This window comes from Triticum dicoccoides, chromosome 3A (genome assembly GCF_002162155.2).
Source record: "Triticum dicoccoides isolate Atlit2015 ecotype Zavitan chromosome 3A, WEW_v2.0, whole genome shotgun sequence".
Taxonomy (NCBI): Eukaryota; Viridiplantae; Streptophyta; class Magnoliopsida; order Poales; family Poaceae; genus Triticum; species Triticum dicoccoides.
In genome coordinates, this window is record NC_041384.1 from 253,053,204 (window position 1) to 253,071,674 (window position 18,471).

General features: G+C 45.3%; 1 protein-coding gene across 1 annotated transcript; it reads right to left on the minus strand.

Moving 5' to 3' along the window:
- Positions 1–416: 416 nt before the first annotated feature.
- LOC119268026 (GDSL esterase/lipase At4g10955-like) lies at positions 417–5,802 on the minus strand. The gene is made up of 3 exons (XM_037549518.1): positions 5,670–5,802; positions 3,789–3,908; positions 417–1,672 (listed from the first exon to the last, which is right to left on the minus strand). The coding sequence occupies exons 2-3, from the start codon at positions 3,848–3,850 to the stop codon at positions 694–696; spliced, it is 1,041 nt and encodes a 346-aa protein (XP_037405415.1). The 5' UTR covers positions 3,851–3,908; positions 5,670–5,802; the 3' UTR covers positions 417–693.
- Positions 5,803–18,471: the final 12,669 nt, after the last annotated feature.

Here is an 18,471-nt window from a genome sequence, read left to right on the forward strand (position 1 = left end):
CGACATGGAAGCTAATGAACCATTCTTACAGCAACAGAGAAATACCACCGGTCTCCTGGGTTTTCCCCTTATCATAAAGTGAATGCGGCACTTCTGATGAGTGCATATGGCATGCCTGCAGCTCCATTGGATGATTATCTTCAAATGGCTGAAGATAAAATCATAAAGTGCACAAAAATGTTGGCTGAAACAATCATGAAGGTTTACGGAGAGCAATATCTACGAGCACCCAATGTCAAGGATACGGCCAGGCTTCTATCAATGAATGCAGCAAGACGCTGTCCTAGGATATGAAGATTATTGGTTCCTCATATCCCTTGAATACAAATAAAATCAGAGCTCAAATACAGGTACTTTCGTCCTGCATTTTGTGTCAAAGAAAAAAAAAAGAGGGAGTATATCCAAGTACAGGCATGTAGACAGATTATTTGTTCAATATCACAAAAGATAATCATAACGTACAATACAGGGTTACAGATGCATGATGTCTGAACATCTCTTCAGGAAATTAACAGATTTTGTGCAAGCCGACAGTGCAATCATAAACATAGGTGTTAAGTAATAGTATGTCACGGTATACTAACTGATAAATGTAAACTGAATGAATCATATGAACAAATGGAGAGATCAAACGGACAGCTGGAGTATATGATACTGCAAAGATATCTTCATCTTCATTTTACCATCGCGTACCTAAGAGTACCGATATTTATTGCATTGCAAGTTCAGATCCGGTTGCCACCATTGGCTAATGCCATGGGCATATTTGAAGTCCAGTGAAGGGCTCACGTTTACAATCAAGTCTGCAGATGGAAGAAGGTGCAGCGGTTCTGATTCCCATCCTAATGCCTTGTAAAACAGGTCTCCGATTGAGTTTTGGGTCGCAAGCTTCTCAATAAATCCAGCACCGAGATCCTCCATGTTCCTACGATGCTGGAAGTACCCAATGTACTCTGAACATACATGGTCTCCTGGATTAACAAACAGATATGGCGTCCATGATGACAAAATGTTGAATGATTCTTCCGCAACAGACCTCTGATTGTTCCCCTCGGTTTTTGCTTTCATTGCAATAGTTAGTCCCGCGGTAATAACACTTCTTGCAATGCGGAAACCATGCTTTACCCTCTCATCCCTGATTCCCTCTATCGGAGCAGCGACAAACGGTGGATTGAAGAGAAAGCTATCCAAAAGAGCACCCTTCTTAACCATGTTTCTGCCAGTAAGGATGGCCGTACCTGCACCCAGTGAATGACCAGCTAGCCAAATTGGGGATCCAGGGAAAGCTGAGGCTACATTTTGAACAGCTTGCATCGCAATTGCAAATCTTGAGGTCTTATGGAGACCATTTTGAACAAGCTGGAGGTCAAGGGAAAGATCTCTAGAAATAGTTTCCTTCTCAGTTATGGTGCCTCTGAAGGCAATGACAAATCTAGGGGCATCCCGGGCAGAAGCTTCTTTACTTGAAGGAGGGTTGAATTCAAATATTGCACCGAATATAGACAAGTCAACATCATCGACAAGCTTGCGGATCATCTCAAAACCAAAGAACTCCCACCAAGGAGGTGCTGCGGCGTCAATAGATTGACGGTTTAGTTGCCGGTCTCTCTCCAAAACATACACAGCCTGAACTAAACATGCAGCCACAGATCTCCTATTATTCTCGCAGTTCCTTTTGTGGGTCCAAAGAAAAGAGAGAAAGTTACTACCTTATGAGAACAGGACATAAAGTGCAAGCTGAGAACAGGACAACATAGGGCCAGTTCTTTTGGGGCTTATGGCTGGCTGTGGAAATACCCATAGTCATGTATCCCCTCCATTGCATATTAGTTGTCGCTGATTTAGTACAGTTGTACTAAATCAGCGACAAATTGTACTCAATCAGTAATCAGCAACATCTTTCCTGAAAGGGTAACTTTATGCCATCCAAACGAACAATGCTTTTGAATCTTTTTATAACCCAACAATAAAATAACTAAATAAGTTTGAAAATACTTTCTCACTTTTCCAGTACTATTCGTATTGCTCAATTCTACTTCTATTTGGTTACAGTAGTTTTCCCCATCTTGTAATCCTTTTTTGGGTCGAGGTACATGATGTTATTGGTAGATGACCCATCCATCGCTAGATGTACGGCTAGGAGTTGCTAAGCTGCCAATGGGGGCCAACAGTTAGGTACAATTTTTTGGGGCTCACCAACCCCCAGCAGCGTAATAATATCTATGGCCCCTTACTTGACAGTAGTGGCATCGAGTTAGGTTGGGAAGATGGTAGAGGCACTGAGGCACCCAGCGATTACATTGGGTGGCGATTTGCTGGGCGGAGGTGGAGAAGGTAGGCAGATGCGAACGCAGAAGAAAACAATGGGACAACAAGATTGCGTCAATTAGGAATGAGGTGTGTGTTGGACTGTTGGTGCAGTGGTTAGTTGTTGCAAATCATGTTCTCATGTAGCGCACCCAGTTAACCCATACACACCCATAGAGATGAAATGCAACTGAAGTAACAAAACATAACTAGTCTGTTCTAGCACTCTAAATTAAGCTAAACTTAACATACTTTTTGAAGTTAAGCTAAACTTAATTTTCACAGTGCTTTTGGCAATCTTTTCCTCTCTCCTCCAAGGAGGCAGCATTATTGAATGAAACAATAACCCTTCCTTGTATTCAGCAAATTCCATCCAGATGGGGAATGTTTTAGTGGAACCTAATTCAACAACTACTGCCCTGACAAACAAAAATTGCTTATTCCTGAAGCATGCGCTGTGATGAATGTGTAGAGTCGTATTTGTTTTGACCGGTAAACGTCAATGCACAACTGCATATAGTAACATAAGAAATGATAATGAGGATTGCAACTGATTTTAATTGAAAAGGGGCAATCTCGAGGTTATAAGTATGCTGTCTACCAAGACCATGTCAAATGCTTTTCAACAAAAATGAGAGTTATTTCATTAGAAAAAATATCCTACATAAAAGATGAATAATCCAAAGCCAATACTGATGAAGCTTCAGGCCACTTCGGGTTAGGCCATAACCGGTGTGGAGTTGGCTGGAGATTGATTTCGTAGGATAGCAAAAATTAAGCAACTAATGCCTGGCCCATTACAGCCATAGTTATGTCCTGGTGTGGATGCCATGTTAAGAACCAGCTGGTGACTTGGGGTTCATTAGTGCCTCCTACCATAAAATTAATTACTTAAAATCCTATGGTCTTCATTGAAATATAAGAGATGAATATAGGTCTTGCAAAATTCTTCAAAATCTTTTGCATAGTCAAATTTAGGATTAGCTGGAATAGAATGAAGAACATAATTACATAGAGATCTAAGGTGAAAATATACATGAGAAGGAGAGAGGAGTTTACATCACACATTCTGTTTTCTATCATATGCCCAAAGTTTACTAACTTGCACTCCTTTCTATGTTTCTAGAGGAATCGTTGGCAAGAAAATAAACACCATAAACTTGAATATATCACATTGTGTTATCTACCAATTATGACTGATGACTATGATAAGTTCCGTAAACATCACTGGTTTGGTGGGATTATTTACCCGAGCAAATGCTAAATTTATGTAATCAGGAAAAACAACATGAGATATACAGCTATTGGGATTAAATTAAGCAACACATAGCAACAGAACCTCATAAAAGTACACAGGTCTTTGCACCTGGACTTGAATCGGCATTTAACATAGCAAACATATTGGATTCAAATGTAAGCTCTATGCAAGTGCTATCTATCAAACACTTGCAAAACATTATAGGAAATGTTATGTAACATACCAATTAACAGGATTAAGATATGTCGGCCCTGAGATACCAAAGATGTCTCTCTCCACAGCCATCAGGCTATACAAAGCTGCTCTTCAGTTGATTGGCTTGGTAGTGAAGAAAAACATAGCACTGAAATAAGTAGAAAAGGTCAGTACATAAAAGTACAAATCTTCAAATTGTTGAACTCTTCAAGCAAAACATATATAAATGCAACATCAGGGGGGCATTGCAATCAAATACTAAAGAAAGGGGTAACTCTAGTCCTTAGTGTACGAAGTCTAAAACTTCTGGCTCAGTTCAGCAGAAAGGCTAAACGCACGAACATCAGTGTTCGTTCCAACTATGGATAGCAACTGACAGCTGTGACACAAGGTAACTAGCAGTCGAGCATTTCAGCCTTTCAGGGCCAATCAGGCAAGAAAAGGTATCAAAGGAGAGGAAGTTGGGAACAAATAAGGTTTTTATAGAAGGTTCAAGGGCGGTCATCAGATAGATGTAAGCACACAACAATGTCATTCTCAGAGAGATTCATGCAACCAAATAAAATAGAAGGTTCAGATGAAAAAGGTCGATTATTAACAAAATCATTAGAAATTTTGATAGAATAAAAATGGAACATGGTATCAACTCCTTGGTTTAGCAGGTGTGTGTTCTTCTAAGTTGACAATGATACTAGCAGCTTCAGCTTGATTGGCATGAAACTAGGGCAGTTGTGGATCAAAATCTGAATCAACCCACCTTGTAATCTTCTGACATTTTCCATTAAGGGGTATTTAAGTATCTGCCACTCCGTCCATTGCCATGTTAGACACAACCATTGCTAACTTCTAAAGTACTAAACGTTCTTATATTTCGGGACGGAGGGAGTATATGTTATCCTTGATTATTTGCCGCTTTAATTATTCATAGTTTAATTGTTTCATATAAATCAGCTATTTTTCCGACGTGCAAAAGTCAATATTGCCTGTTAGATTCGTTGCGTCATTGAAGACAGTGACTACATGATCGAACAGTGCAGGTTATATGGTTACCAGAGCATCTTTAGTGGATCCAATCTACAGCCAGGCTGGTTGTTGTCGCAGAAAACTTGATCAGCTGGTGACAGTAGGCCGTTGAAGCCACCCCGCCTGTGTTGCGCAAGTGGATCTGGAAGCACCGCAATGGCGCCATCGTCGACAAAGCGCAGCCCAACATCCCGGTTTGCTCTCACGTTGTAAATTAGTGTGTTGGCTAGTCTCGAGCTTGTACATAGCTCAAAGCTTTTTGTGTTTTCTCGAGAGAGAAAATTGGTTACCAAAAGCATGAACTAATACAATGCACAAATACCAGATGAACATTTAGCAGAGAAAATGGGCGACCATCCAAAGGAGTAGAGTAATTAAGCAATCATAAAAGGAATTTATCTTGTCTTGTTGGCGAGGAAGGAGAGAAAGGTAGTTGAAGCAGAGCAGAGGAGCAAGGTAGGAGCTGGCTGAGATGTTCGATGTGGAGGTGCTCACGGACGGCTGTAGTTAGGGAAGTGAAGAAGTTAAGAAGAGGCCGAAGACAAAAACGGAAGGCAGCAGAGTCACCGGTTCTGCTGCTCAACGGCAGGGCGTAGCAGTACTGGAGAAAGGGCTCAACGGCGTGCAGTTGCGGTGGAGGATCGGGGCTCCGGCAACTAGGCGTGTGGCGGTTGAGAGGAAAATCGGTAGCGGCGGCACGAGTCTGGAAGAATGATCTTGAACAAGCATTGGAGAGAAAATAGCAACGACATTTTCGCCTAAATTGGGTCCCCGCCTGAGAAATCCAATCAAAATCGCGCGAATGGGATGAAAAGAAGAGGCAACGGATAGATCTTGCGGGGGGTGGGGATCAAACGAATCTGGGACAGAGGAAGAAGAGTGTTACCTTGACGAACAGCGATGAGGACGGGACTGGAGGGGGAGGGGACGAGAGCCGAAACTGAGGGCGGGGGCGCAGACAAGATCTCACGGCAACAGCGTCTCTCCCCCAAACCACCTCCTTGAATGACAAGATGACAGTACTAGTGTGGGTATATTAGCGCTTGCGTTTGTATTGTGTTTAAAAAGTTATGGGACAGTAGTGACTAAACGGGTCTCAAAAGGGTTGTATTTGATTGGATTCGATTACATCAAATTCACCAATTTGATCTACCAAATTCATTTGCTCTCTTCTTTGTTCTTCGCGCCGATTCGATTACATCAAATTCACCAATTTGACCTACCAAATTCATTTGATCTCTTCTTTGTCCTTCGCGCTGGACGTCTTGTAGCTCCACCGTCACCCTTGCTCCGCAGTTGTTTCGAGCCTCAGCGCTGCCAGCACCGGCACAACAATCCTCTTTACTGTGCTCGCCGCCCCTGACATTATCGTCGGCCCCGATACCACTGCAGTATGTCCGGCAACTATCGGGTTGCCCCTTGCGCTCTATGTGTTCGACACATTGTCCGACCCAGTTTTTGTGATTTATTCATAAGGAAAACGATGGATTCTGATGCTTCGTCGGACTTGGAGTATGGACCAACGAAGCTTGATAAAATGATTGAAGATGAGTTTTTCGATTCGTCGGATTCGAACGAAGAAGTGGACATGAGCATGCAAGAGGAAATGGACCGGCGGATGGAGCAGATTCTCAACTTTAAGGGCTAGATCAAAGGGAGAAGAGTGATCAATCGGGATAGGGTCTCCAGAGCATGGCTACTGCACAAGAACTACTTTGTTCCAGACCCAACTTTTTCGGATGATCCATGGTTTCTTCCTCGTTCCTGTATGCGCAAACCATTGTTTTTGCACACTGTGGGGGACTGGAGGCACATGATGACTAGTTCAAACTCACAAGGGATTGTTGCGGACTCACCCTACTCCCTTAGACAATGCAATGCTCTGAACACAAGTTTGCAGTTCAGCCCTCTTCTCCATTGCAGAGTGACAGGCAACGCCTCGGATAAAAGCACGAACGAGAACTTTCTTTCTCTGCTATGCAGAAATGCACGGCTGCTCTGAGGATGCTTGCACTTGGTACTGTTGTCAATGACATTGGTGAGATGGTCCAGATGGGGTGCACATGCCTAAAGACTACTGTCAGGTTTGCCCGCGTCGTGCTGCAGGTATTTGGAGCAGAATATATGAGAGAACCAAATGTGTAGGACACGGAAAAGTTGTTGCCTATTAGAGAGGCCAGAGGGTTTCCGGGAATGCTCGGATCAATTATTGCATGCATTGGCAATGGAATAACTACCCCAAAGGTTTGCGGGAATGTATCAAGGTCACACCAAAGAGGCCACCATCATACTAGAAGCAGTGGCATAACATGATTTGTGGCCTTGGCATGCTTTCTTTGGAATGTCAGGTTCTCACAACGACATCAACGTGCTTCAACAATCTCCCGTGTTCAGGAGGCTTTGTAATGGGGAATCGACGCCGTGCAACTGCACTGTCAATTATCGTGACTACAACATGGGATACTATCTTGTCGATGGCATCTTCCTTAATGGGCAGCGTTTGTGAACACCATATCCAAATCACAAGGCAACAAACAAAGCCACTTTACAATAATGCGGGAAGCAGCTAGGAAGGGTGTGGAGAGGGTATTCGGAGTGCTTCAAGCTTGTTGGGGAATTTTTAGTGGAGCTGCAATGATGTGGGCATCAGAAACATTGTGGCAGCTGATGACATTTTGCGTCATTTTGCACAATATGATTGTCGAGGACGAGGGTGATAGTGTAGCCCAAACCAATGATTTCGAAGCACCTGGAGACCAAGTTCAAATCTTGAATGTTCAAGATGCAAATCAGCTTATAAACTTTCTGCAGATGCATCAGATTCTTCACGATCATCAAAGTGCACGTGCAACTACTAAGTAATCTTGTGGAGCATATGTGGACCCACAATGGAAACCAAAGAGCTAATGCTTGAGTTCTGCACTTAAAATAAATTTTATGTAAGAATTATGTATTTTCGCTACCAACATTTGTTATTTACGTGTGATATTGACATGTATGATGGGCGTGCGTGATTTGCATGTATTTGAGAGTCTGGATTTGAAGTATGTGATTGTCGGGCAGGGCATATGAGGGGTGGTCCAGCTGCACCCACGGGCGTGCCTGGGCACGTCCGTGGACATATAGAGGACATGATTTGCCAAGTCCGGCTGTAGATGCTCTAAGTCGGCCATCTAATCTTGTTCCCTAAATGTTCGTCTAGGGTTTTTTTATTCGTGATGAGCTCAAAATAATTGCAAACCAAATCTTCGCTGGGTGAAAATATTTAAATATGATAATAGTTCTCATATAAATATTACAATCCAAGTAAGTTTTGAAATAAAATAGTTCAAACTTGAATTTAAATCGCATGTATGTTCTAATTGTCCCATTTAACTACTCAAAGATGCTTAATCGGATCTTACTCGAACTGCTCATGACGGAACAAAATACCGTTAGGTCACTCGGTAGGGGGTCCAAGCACGGCTAGAAGTCTGAGATCAAAGATCACACAAGGGTTTTACCCAGGTTTAGGCCTCTGTATAGTAATACCCTACAACCTGCTTGCTTTGATTATTCATGGTAGAGAGATACCTCGTGTGAGGGGTTACAATGGTGTTTGATGTTGCTATCGAGAGTTTCTAACTGAGATTAGATGATCATGAAGGTTCCCTAGCCTCCCCCTATATAGATGATGGAGGCCTAGGGTTTACAGGGGTGTAGATGCGATATCCTCTGTTGCCGCCCTTGTCTTGGAGGGCAAGAAGGTCTTCGACGCCCTCCTAGGGTTTCTGTTGGGGATATTACTACTAAATATAAACCGGCCATGAGGGGTCGGGTTATGCCCACAGTGAGTTAGTCATGTTTGAAGCCCATAAAGACAAGAAGATATGGCGCTTTACAGAGGAGATCTAACATGAAGGCCCGGGACCCTAAGGCGGATTAGGACCCGTAGACATAAACCGCCATATGATATGTAACTTATGTTGTAAGGCAAGGAAAAGTAGAAACCGAGCCGGGCACGTGTATGAGCCGGCCTCAGGATTCTGTAAACCGTCGGACGTTAACCTGTGTATATAAAGGGACAACCCGACAGTGGTTTAGGGACAAAAAAAATAACTCGAGAGCCAGGCAAAGCGGATTCGCTCCCTAGTCATTGAAACCCTAGCAATTCCATCACAACTGGAGTAGGCTTTTACCTTCACCGTAAGGGGCCGAACCTGTATAATTCCTTGCGTCCCTTGTCCGCTTTAACCCCTTCAAGCTAACCTATCGTGATGGCTCCACGACTAAGTCCTTTCACGAGGACATCTGCCGTGACAAAACCACAACAGTTGGCACCCACCGTGGGGCTATCGCACGATGGTTTCGAGTTCTTGAAGGGCAGCTTCGAAGGACTCAAGGGATACGCTGTGGGTCGGATGACCAAGAGTCATCGCGGCAAGCTCTACATTGACGATGCAGGCTGGGGCCCCGATGCTGGCTCGATTGAGTATGGGTACCGGGTCCCCTTTGGCGGAATACACGTCTTCATTGGCAAGATCGGCGAACCGGGCCCTGAGCAGGACATCTGCACCAACATCGTCGAGACAGATCAGCGTGCAAGACCTGCCCGAGTTCAGCCTGGCGTAAAAGCGTGCCTTCGTGGGAGTCATCCACGGAGCGGAATCTGAGGATAGATCGGTATCTGGTGGCGAAACCGTCATTTACTTTGATGACGAGTCTTCAACCGGAGAGACCGAGTCGCTGTATCAGCTGCATGATGGCCGGATTAGTGGCGGTTCCGATGGTGATAGTATTCCGGACCTCTCTGATCCGCCGAGCCGAGTTGCGATTTTTATGGCTGGTACGCAGTCGATGCAGCATTCTTCTACTGCAGCGGCAATGATTTCCGGTTCAGTAGCTGCAACACCCGCTGGGACAGGAGGCTCCGCGCCAGCACCGGTTCAGGTTTTGTCTGATTTATTCGATGCTTTGGCAACGTTGCTGGCGGCTGAGGTTAACGCAGCGAATCAGGATCATCATAACGCGGAAATTGCAAAGGTGAAGGATCAGATAGCTCAAGCTAAGGTAGATCTGGCAGCAGAGAACACCAGGATGGCCGCAGAGCGGGCCGAGTTAGAGGCACATGCTTATCGGCTTATGCTGGATCAAAGTGCATGAAATGATGTCATGAGGAGAAGGTACCAGTCTCACCTGAGGGAAGGAATCTCTTCAACACGCCAGGAGCAGGAACCAGCAACTAGCCAGTGGTAAACCGGGCAGAGGCACCTGGAACGGGGGCACCGGTTCATCCGCGCGCGACGGATCCGCCTCGTCAGAACAATATCCTATCACAACACGTCTCAACACCTCCAGTCATTACTCTAACCCGTTGGATAACATTGTCACCGCCGCTTCACGATTGGCAGCCCTCCCGATCGAAGGCGAGTCTCCAGTAGAAATGGAAACACGACGGGCTAGAGAGCTCCTTCTGACGGCTTTGACCCAATAGCAGGCTTATTCGCACAGTCGTGAGAGGATTCATTCCACCCCCCGCCCAAGTCGGAGCTACAGCAGGCATATTGATGAACCGGCTGTATCAAGCAGTGCGCGAAACCGTAACCCGCAGCAAGGGCATAACCCGGCGGGTGGCAGTGCTAATGCCTAGGATGTGGTGGATCACGGTCGAGCACGTCGAGAAGCCGAGTTAGCAGCGCAATACGCGGCTCGTCAACTTACTCCGGTTCGTCTGACCACTTCAGTGGAACCAGGTGTGGTTTTTAGTTCTTTGGGGGTGTCGTGTCTCACCCCGGCCTTACGCAACGTGTGGCTGCCCAAGGATTTCAAAGGTCCTCGTAAGGTGCCCAATTACACTGTCGATTTACCCCCCGAATCATGGGTCGAGAGCTATGAGATGGCGATGGAGATGCTGGACGTGGATGATGCGGAATGTGCCAAGTATTTCACCATGATGCTGGAAGGAACAACCCGTACCTGGCTAAAAAGTTTACCAACTAACTCCATTGGATCATGGGCTGAGTTAAAAAGCCGGTTTATCCAGAATTTCAAAGATACATGTAAGAAGTCCATGTCAATTGTGGACCTAGCCACCTGTGTTCAAGAGGATGGGGAGTCTACAACCCATTGGGTAAAGCGAGTCTCAGCTATTTTGGATTCATCGGACCGCATCAATGCTGATATAGCAGTCTTGACGTTGGAATGCAATTGTCGGTTTACGCCGTTGAAACTGAAGTTGGGAAGGCTCAAGCGTCACTGCAATGACATGGCAACGCTTATGGCAGCTCTGGTTAAGTATGCAGATTCAGACAGTACCAAGGACCCTGAGTCTGAGGATGAAAAGCCGGGGAAGGGAAAGAAGAATGGCGGTGCCAAGGGGCAGCAGCATAACCCGGCAGGTCCTGGGAACAACGGTAAGCGCAAGGCGGATAATAGCTTGGACTTTGTGGCTAACACCAACACCCGGGATAATGGTCAGCGCCACAAGGGTAAACCGCCCCAGCGGGGTGGAGGATCAGGTCCCAATCTTGAGCGCCTGTTAAATCAACCTTGCCCAAAGCACGGGTCGAAAGAAAGGCCAGCTACGCACCTTTGGAAGGATTGCTTCATTATGTGGGAGTTCAAAAATTCAAATCTCTTTCAATACGACCATGGACCGCCCGACGGTTCGGGAGGCGGTTTTCATGGGCCGAGTTATGGTGGAGGCGGCTCCGGTTCAGGATTTCAAGGCAATCAAACTGGACATGGAAATCAAGGCAGTCAGGGTAACCAGGGCGGTTATAATCATCAGGGGGGTCAGCAGCAACAACAATTGAGTTATCAGAGTAATCTGAAGTAGTTGAATAGTGGGCAGTACCATGTTTTCACCACTAGAATATGTGTCTTTGGTGTACTAGCAGGCAAGCTCTTGGGTTTTCTGGTGTCTAACAGGGGCGTTGAAGCTAATCCGGAGAAGATCACATCTATTACGTCTCTGGCTAAATCGGCGTGTATTAACGATGTTCAGTGGCTGGCGGGTCGTATTGCAGCATTGAGCCGGTTTATTAGCTGTTTGGGAGAAAAGGCAATCCCTCTGTATCAAATGATGAAGAAGACAGACTATTTCATCTGGAGTGATGCTACTAATGAAGCCTTTGAGAGTTTAAAGCGACAGTTAGCTGAACCGCCTATCCTTGATGCTCCTGTTGATAAAGAGCCCTTGTTGCTATATGTGGCTGCTAATGCCCGAGCTGTTAGTGTGGCTATTGTTGTGGAGTGCAAGGAGGCCGGAAAGGAGTATCCGGTTCAACGGCCGGTTTATTACATCAGTGAGGTGCTTATTGAGTCCAAGCAAAGGTACCCACATTGGCAGAAGCTGGTGTATGGGGTTTTCATGGCAAGCCGGAAGCTCAAGCATTATTTTCAGGGTCATCCTATCACGGTGGTCAGTTCTGCCCCCTTGGGGGATATCATCCAAAATAGGGAAGCAATTGGCCGGGTCGCCAAGTGGGCTATTGAGTTTGGGCCTCGCGGGTTAAAATATATACCTCATACAGCAATCAAGTCCCAAGCACTTGTGGATTTCATCAACGACTGGACAGAATTGCAGGCACTGGAGGAAAAGCCAGATAACACTTATTGGACTATTCATTTTGATGGGTCCAGACAATTGGAGGGCTCGGGGGGCTGGAGTCATATTAACTTCCCCACGAGGTGATAAGTTTTGTTATGTTCTCCGTTTATTGTTCCCTTGCACTAACAATGCAGCTGAATATGAGGCCTTGCTCCATGGTCTTCGGATGGCTAAGGAGATGAATTTAAGCCGGGTTAAGTGCTTTGGTGACTCGGACCTGGTAGCTCAACAGGTGTCTGGCACTTGGGATTCCAAGGATCCACTCATGGCAGCGTATCGACGAGAGGTAGACATAGTGGCAGGTTATTTCAAGGGTTATCAGGTTGACCATATAGACCGGCGAAAGAATGAAGCGGTGGATGCTTTAAGTTGCTTAGGCTCTCAACGTAAACCGGTGCCGCCCAATGTCTTTTTGGATGTGCTGCATAATCCGTTGGTCAAGTTACCTACGGAGGAGGATTTGGCTGTTCCTGACCCAGAGGCTCAGTTAGTGGCAGCTCTTCATGTTACCCCGGATTGGACGGTCCCATACTTGGCGTATATGAACCGGGGTGAGTTACCGTAGGATGAAACTTTAGCCCGACAGATAATCCGGCGATCCAAGTCAATGACCATTATCAATGGGGAGTTCCATCATTGCAGCGTAACAGGGGCGTTTCAGCATTGTGTGTCTCCTCAGGAAGGCTGTGAGATTTTGTGTGAGATCCATGAAGGAGATTATGGTCACCACGCCGGTTCAAAATCCTTGGTAGCTAAGGCTTTTCGGCACGGCTTCTATTGGTTGACGGCTCATGCTGATGCGGAGGATTTAGTAAAGCGGTGTGATGGTTGTCAGAAGTTTGCACGCCGCGCTCATGTTCCGGCTCAAGAATTAAGGATGATTCCAATCACTTGGCCATTTGCAGCTTGGGGGCGGATATGGTTGGGCCCTTTAAGAGGTCCAAGGATAAGAAGACCCACCTTTTGGTGGCAGTTGATAAGTTCACCAAGTAGGTGGAGGCAGAGCCACTCAGTAAGTGTGATGCAGCTACGGCGGTTAAATTCATCAAAAAGGTGATATTCCGTTTTGGTTTTCCACACAACATCATAACCGATAATGGTACTAATCTGTCCAAAGGTGCTATGGAAGAATTTTGTCAACGTGAGCACATCCGACTTGACGTGTCATCAGTGGCTCACCCCCAATCTAATGGTCAAGCAGAGAGAGCCAATCAAGAGATTTTGAGAGGCATCAAGCCCCGGCTTATGGTTCCTTTAAAGCAGACGCCGGGTTGTTGGATGGAGGAGTTACCTTCTGTGTTATGGAGCATCAATACCACACCAAACAGATCTACGGGTTACACACCTTTTTTCATGGTCTACGGAGCAGAGGCGGTTCTCCCTAGTGACATACGTCATGACTCGCCCCGTGTGGCGGCTTATGTTGAAGCTGATAATGAGAAAGCACGTTAGGACTCAGTGGACCTATTAGATGAGGAGCGTGATCTTGCAGCAGCTCGTTCGGCGATTTATCAGCAAGACCTGCGTCGTTATCACAGCCCCGCCGGGTTAAAATCAGAACTTTTCAAGAAGGCGGTCTGGTTCTCCGGCTCATCCAGGATCAGACTGATATGCACAAGTTGTCCCCACCTTGGGAAGGACCTTTTGTGGTCAGCAAAAATCTACACAATGGGTCATACTACCTTATCGATGTTCGAGAGCACAAAGACTCACGTAAATCGGAGGAGGAGACCCAACGGCAGTGGAATATAGCTCATCTTCGGCCTTACTATACTTGAGCCACAGGCTCTTCTTATGTACATAATTATGACAATGTATATATTATGATCAATATAATAAACCGGAGCCTCAGCTAAAGCAGGGTCTCTGTTGTTTTTCTTACATCATGTGTGGTTACATAGGGGCTTCTGTTTATAAAGCGGAGTCCTATTGATCTAGCTTATAAAGCCATATATATAGTCACTTGGGGGCTTGGTCGTATTTGAACCATAGCTACACCTCTTGATCGACATAAGGCCACCAGGGAAATCACTTGGGGGGCTTGGTTGTGTTTGAACATAGCTTCACCTCTTGATCGGCTTAAGGCCAAAAGGAAATCACGTGTGGCCAAAGAGAGTGTTGCAAAGGCACAACTCAAACATAGGCACCCACTGAGCACAGCTCAAAATATTGCTCGGGGGCTCTTTGCTTCTCAAAGAACAAAGAAGTCTACACCCTTGTAATAGGCTATCAAGCCAGGCTTGGAAGCCAAGTGTATTCACCTAAAACCCCGGGTTATCCTGCCTTTTTAAGTAAGCCACTCCATCCAGGTAATCCTGGTATGACCCGCCGAACGTTTGACAAGTAAATCTCATAGACCTTGAACTTGTCAAAGTTAAAACGATGATTGGTTAATGTGAGGTCCATCTTAAAAGGCTTCGAAAGATGGTTTAACTCAGTGGCCTGGCAGCCCATGAAAAGCCTCGATTTTGGGCTTGGCAGCCCATGAAAAGCCTTGCATGTTCTTTTTATGTTTTGTATTTGCCAAGTTTTTTCTCCTTTAGTGAGATTCATAACATCTTATGGTAAACCGGCGTTTATTGACCCGGGTTGGCTTTCAACAATAAGTTGTAAGTACATAATCAGTTATAATCCGGCGTTTATTGACCCGGTCTGGTTTTGACTACAAGTCGCCAACATTCTATATGGATACACCGGTGTTTATTATAACCCGGCATGGTTTTATCATAAACCGGCAAAACATGGAAGGAGTTATCAATACTCAAGATTGGGGTTATCACCCTAAACATACAAAAGTTGGTCAACCAACAGTGTGATTCAATATCACAGGTATCATCTTTTTCATCTTTGATTATTTTCAAAGTATAGCCGCGGTTATAAACCCCGGCTAGATATTTGGGCATCATGACTCGTCCAGCGGTAAAACGCTAGGGCACTTTCAAATTTCTTGTATGCAGGAACAGTTTGCATAACACCACTACGGATTATGAACATAATATATCCTAAAGCAGGATGGATTAACAGTATCAGGCAACATAAATATGCACGATGGCATAGCAGACCAAGTATTTTGAACTAGCCTATTACAAGGCGTTTTAAGGCCCAAAAAGAATAATTGTTTTCAGCAAGTGTGGCAGTACGCAGAAGGCTAACCGGCCTCCGGATCATGACTCGTCACCAGGCTGACTTGAAGGCTGTGGATCATCTTGTGCTGGTGCATCTTCCTCCTCTCTACCCAGTGGCTGGAAGTCAATGGTTGACCAATCGATTCCAGTTAAGGCTTGGAACACAGCTTCATCACTTATAAGGTTGGAGGGGTCAACATCAGAGGCATAGGTGTGCTTACGAATTGGCGGAATAAGATCTTCTATATCATGTGTTGGCGCAGAATATCTTTTATGATCAGAATCATAAACCGGTTGATAGTGAGAGATATCTGTTTCCTCAGCCAATTTCCTCGCTAAGGGGCGCATTTCCTTTGTCAACCTTCGAAGATCATCATTGTTAAACTCTGAACGGCCTCCTTTATGCCAGGGTAGCTGCTGCCTATATCTGACGATTCAAGATCAGGTATCCATGCCTTAGCCCGGATTAGCGTAGTCAGTGCACCTGACCTTGCAGCTGGCCTTTTTAACTCGTCCAACTGGGCAGGCAGCATGGACAGCTTCTCAAGGGTTTCCTTTATCAAAGTTGGAGGCAGTTTGTTATAAGCAGCAGTGCAAATGGCCCATTGGGCTCCGGAATATAACTGCTCTATAAGAGTATAGACAGCCTTCAGCTTCATCCGCATGTCAGAGCCCAGATGGGTAATGCGAGTTCCTATGTCATTGCGAGCGTCAGTAAAATGGTAACTGATGAGATAATATATGTTGACAACTTCAGGTGAGGAGACTTACCAAAAATAGCAGCGGTCATGGAATTTATCTGCTGCTTTAAACCGGCCAGGTCTTCGACCACCAGTTTAAGGGCTGCTTTTGCGTCTTCAGCTTTCTTTTGCAATGCGGTTTTCTCTATGCCCCAATCATCCCATTCCTTCTTAAAAGTTTCCTTCAGCTTCTCCATGGCTGCTAAGGCACTAGTCAGTTCCTCTCTTGCTTTGGAGGTTTCTGCTTACTGGGATTTAATATTTTCTTGAAGATCAACGGTTTGGGCTTCCTTTTTGCTCAGCTCAGCCTATAAGAGAAAGACATATTATGGGATGGCAGTCAATATTTGAAGTACCAAGCACATAACAAGTTATACACTTGGCACTTGGGGGCTAATGTCTATTTGCTAGATTATCAGAATTTTTTTACAAAGTCCCAAGCGCAATACAAGTATTATTCTTGGCACTTGGGGGCTAATGTACATTTGCTCAAAGTAACATTGGTCAAAGTCCCGATTCAGCTTGGAAAGATAAACCGGCCCTTGGGGACTACACAGGCGAAGTTAAAAGATTACAATTCTAAAGTACCGGTTCATCTTAAAAAGATCAACCGGCCCTTGGAGGCTAAGCATGCAAAGTTGAGATATTGCAAATCCCGGTTTAGATTGGCATCATAAATCGGCCCTTGGGGGCTACTGGAGTTGGTACTTGAAATTGGACATAAGAGAGAAAAGGTTATGTAGTTACCTCATAACGCTCCTTCATCAGATTCACTAAACCGGCTTCGTAGTCACGGTTTGTGTACAGACGGTTTAAAAAACCAGAATGAAGCTCTTGGGCGTTGAGGTGGGCGTAGCTTGACAAGTCTGTGCTCCACTTGCCTTTGCCCATAGCAGAAAGATCTTCCTTGGCACTATGCTTTGATAACGCAACAGGATTGCCAGGGGTGGTGTGGCCAACGCCAGTAATCATAATGTCATTTTCCTTGTCATCAGCAGCCTTTACTGGAGTTGATGATTTATCAGTAGCCTTAGCTGGGCTTGACGGTTTATCATCAGTTCGGACCGGGTTGGTCGGCTTGTCAACATGGTCTGTTGTGTCAACGTCTGCTTGTTCAACAAAAAAGTCATGATCTTGAGGGGGCGGATCATCAAGCACAGCGTCAGCATTTGTTCCTTCTTGTTCTGGAGTTCTCTCCGGTTCAATAACCACATATTGTCATCAGACGGTTTATCTACCCGAGCTTTCTTGCTGGGTCTAGCCTTGGCTCTGAAAGGAAAAGGTATAAAGGTTAGTATAGCATGCAAGTATAAAGCGTCAAAGGATTAAGTTTAAAGTGTTTACCCAGGAACAGTTTTAAGAGGAGGGAGCTGTGTGGCTGTTGACTCGCCAGATAATGAATGAGGCATTCCTTGATAATTTGAATCAGATGGATTAAGAGGTTGTCGGAAATAACCCGCCTTGGGATAAGAAGTATCGGAAGTGTGTGAGACCTCAGATCGACGTTTCCGAACCGGAGTGTTCGGTAAACCAGCGGGAGTGACTACTTGGCCGCTGTGCTGGGTGGTGCGGCGAGCTTCGTGTTGCTGCTTCTTCAAAAGAAAGTGTGGGTCCAAGTGAGCTAGGGGGTGAGAAAATCTTACTTTCCGGACTGCTTGACGGATTTTTTGTGTTGGCAGAAGGTCTGAACCGGAGGAAAGGATAATTACCTATGCATCATCGGCTTGGCTGCCTTCAGCGTCATCCTGATAATAATCATTGTCAATGAGGTGTATGAAAAATGAACCAAGAGAGTCAAGTTCTACCTCTGAGGCCGGATTATCAAGATCATCATCGAGGTTCAACCCAGTGGATTCAGCTGCCTTCTTCTTGGCAGATTTCTTGACAACCTTCGTTTTAGGACGAGGGGTCTTGGCCGGTTTATCTTGAGGTTTCTTCTTCCAAAATGGGTCGTCACCCTGTTAAAAGATTAACAGAGGATATAAAAGATTACACAGTTAAGAATATCAAGTATAAGCAGGAGTGAGGCAATTCTTACAGCTAGCGGTTTATTCAAGGTATAGAAGGGACTTAACCCAGTCCTGCTGCAGACAGCCTCCGATTCATTCAGTATTTTCTTAACAGACTCAGTAACTTCAGCCTCTGTTAGCTGAATATCAATATGTCATTGAGGATCTTTTGAGTCCCCTGTGTACTCACACATTAAACCGGGGCGACGGCTTAACAGTAAAA

Coding starts and splice junctions, on each gene's coding strand:
- LOC119268026 (XM_037549518.1), bottom strand. CDS start 3,850: ATGGCTGTGGAGAGAGACATCTTTGGTATCTCAGGGCCGACATATCTT. Junction 1,673..3,788: donor TATCTTAATCCTGTTAATTG/GTATGTTACATA, acceptor GACCCACAAAAG/GAACTGCGAGAATAATAGGA.